At 68.0% G+C, this 741-nt stretch overlaps 1 protein-coding gene across 1 annotated transcript; it reads right to left on the minus strand.

Annotated features, from left to right (window-relative positions):
* Window positions 1–537, minus strand: CRH (corticotropin releasing hormone). The gene has a single exon (XM_026077064.1). It carries the CDS (start codon window positions 535–537, stop codon window positions 1–3), a length of 537 nt encoding a protein of 178 aa, XP_025932849.1.
* Window positions 538–741: the final 204 nt, after the last annotated feature.

The raw sequence follows: 741 nt of genomic DNA on the forward strand, positions 1-741 counted from the left end.
TCATTTCCCGATTATCTCCATCAGTTTCCTGTTGCTGTGGGCTTGCTGCGCCAGCTGCTCGGCGCGGGCCATCTCCAAGACTTCTCGCAGGAGGTGGAAAGTCAGATCCAGAGAAATCGGGGGCTCCTCGGAGCGCTTCTCCCTCTCCACGGCCTCTGCCCCGGCCTCGCCCTCCTCGGGGCTCTCCAGCGAGCTCTCGGGCAGCTGCTGCAGCTGTTGCACCGCTGCTCGGAAAAAGTTGGCGGCGGCGGCTTCGGGCGGTAGGTGGCTGGTGCTGCTGGAAGAGGCGGATAAAGAGCCAACGGGTCTCTTGTTGAGGTTGCCCAGGCGCAGGAAGTACTCTTCTCCCATGCGGAGCAGGACGGGCAGAGTTTGCTGCTGCTGTTGCTGCTGCTGCTGCTGCTGCTGCTGGAAGAAATCTGGCTGGTGCAGAGCCCCGTGGGCGGCTACCGCGCTCTTGCTGAGAGCTCTGCACTCCTGGCAGGGCAGGAGGGCGACCAGCAGGATTCCCGTGGAGACCAGCAGCTGGATCTTCATGGTGGGGGCCCAAACCTGCAGCGGTGACAGAAGGGGAGCGGGGGGGGCACACGCGGGGCGTGCGGTTAGCGCGGGCCGTCGGGGCGGCGAAGCCCCGGCAGCGGGAGGGGACGGGAGCGGAGGGGGCGCGCACCGACGGCTGCTGTCCCGGTGCTGAAACGCGCCGCTCCGCGCCCGCTCCGGCCCCCGCGCTGCGCGGCCCGG

This window comes from Apteryx rowi, unplaced genomic scaffold (genome assembly GCF_003343035.1).
Source record: "Apteryx rowi isolate R43461 unplaced genomic scaffold, aptRow1 scaffold_446, whole genome shotgun sequence".
Classification (NCBI taxonomy): Eukaryota; Metazoa; Chordata; class Aves; order Apterygiformes; family Apterygidae; genus Apteryx; species Apteryx rowi.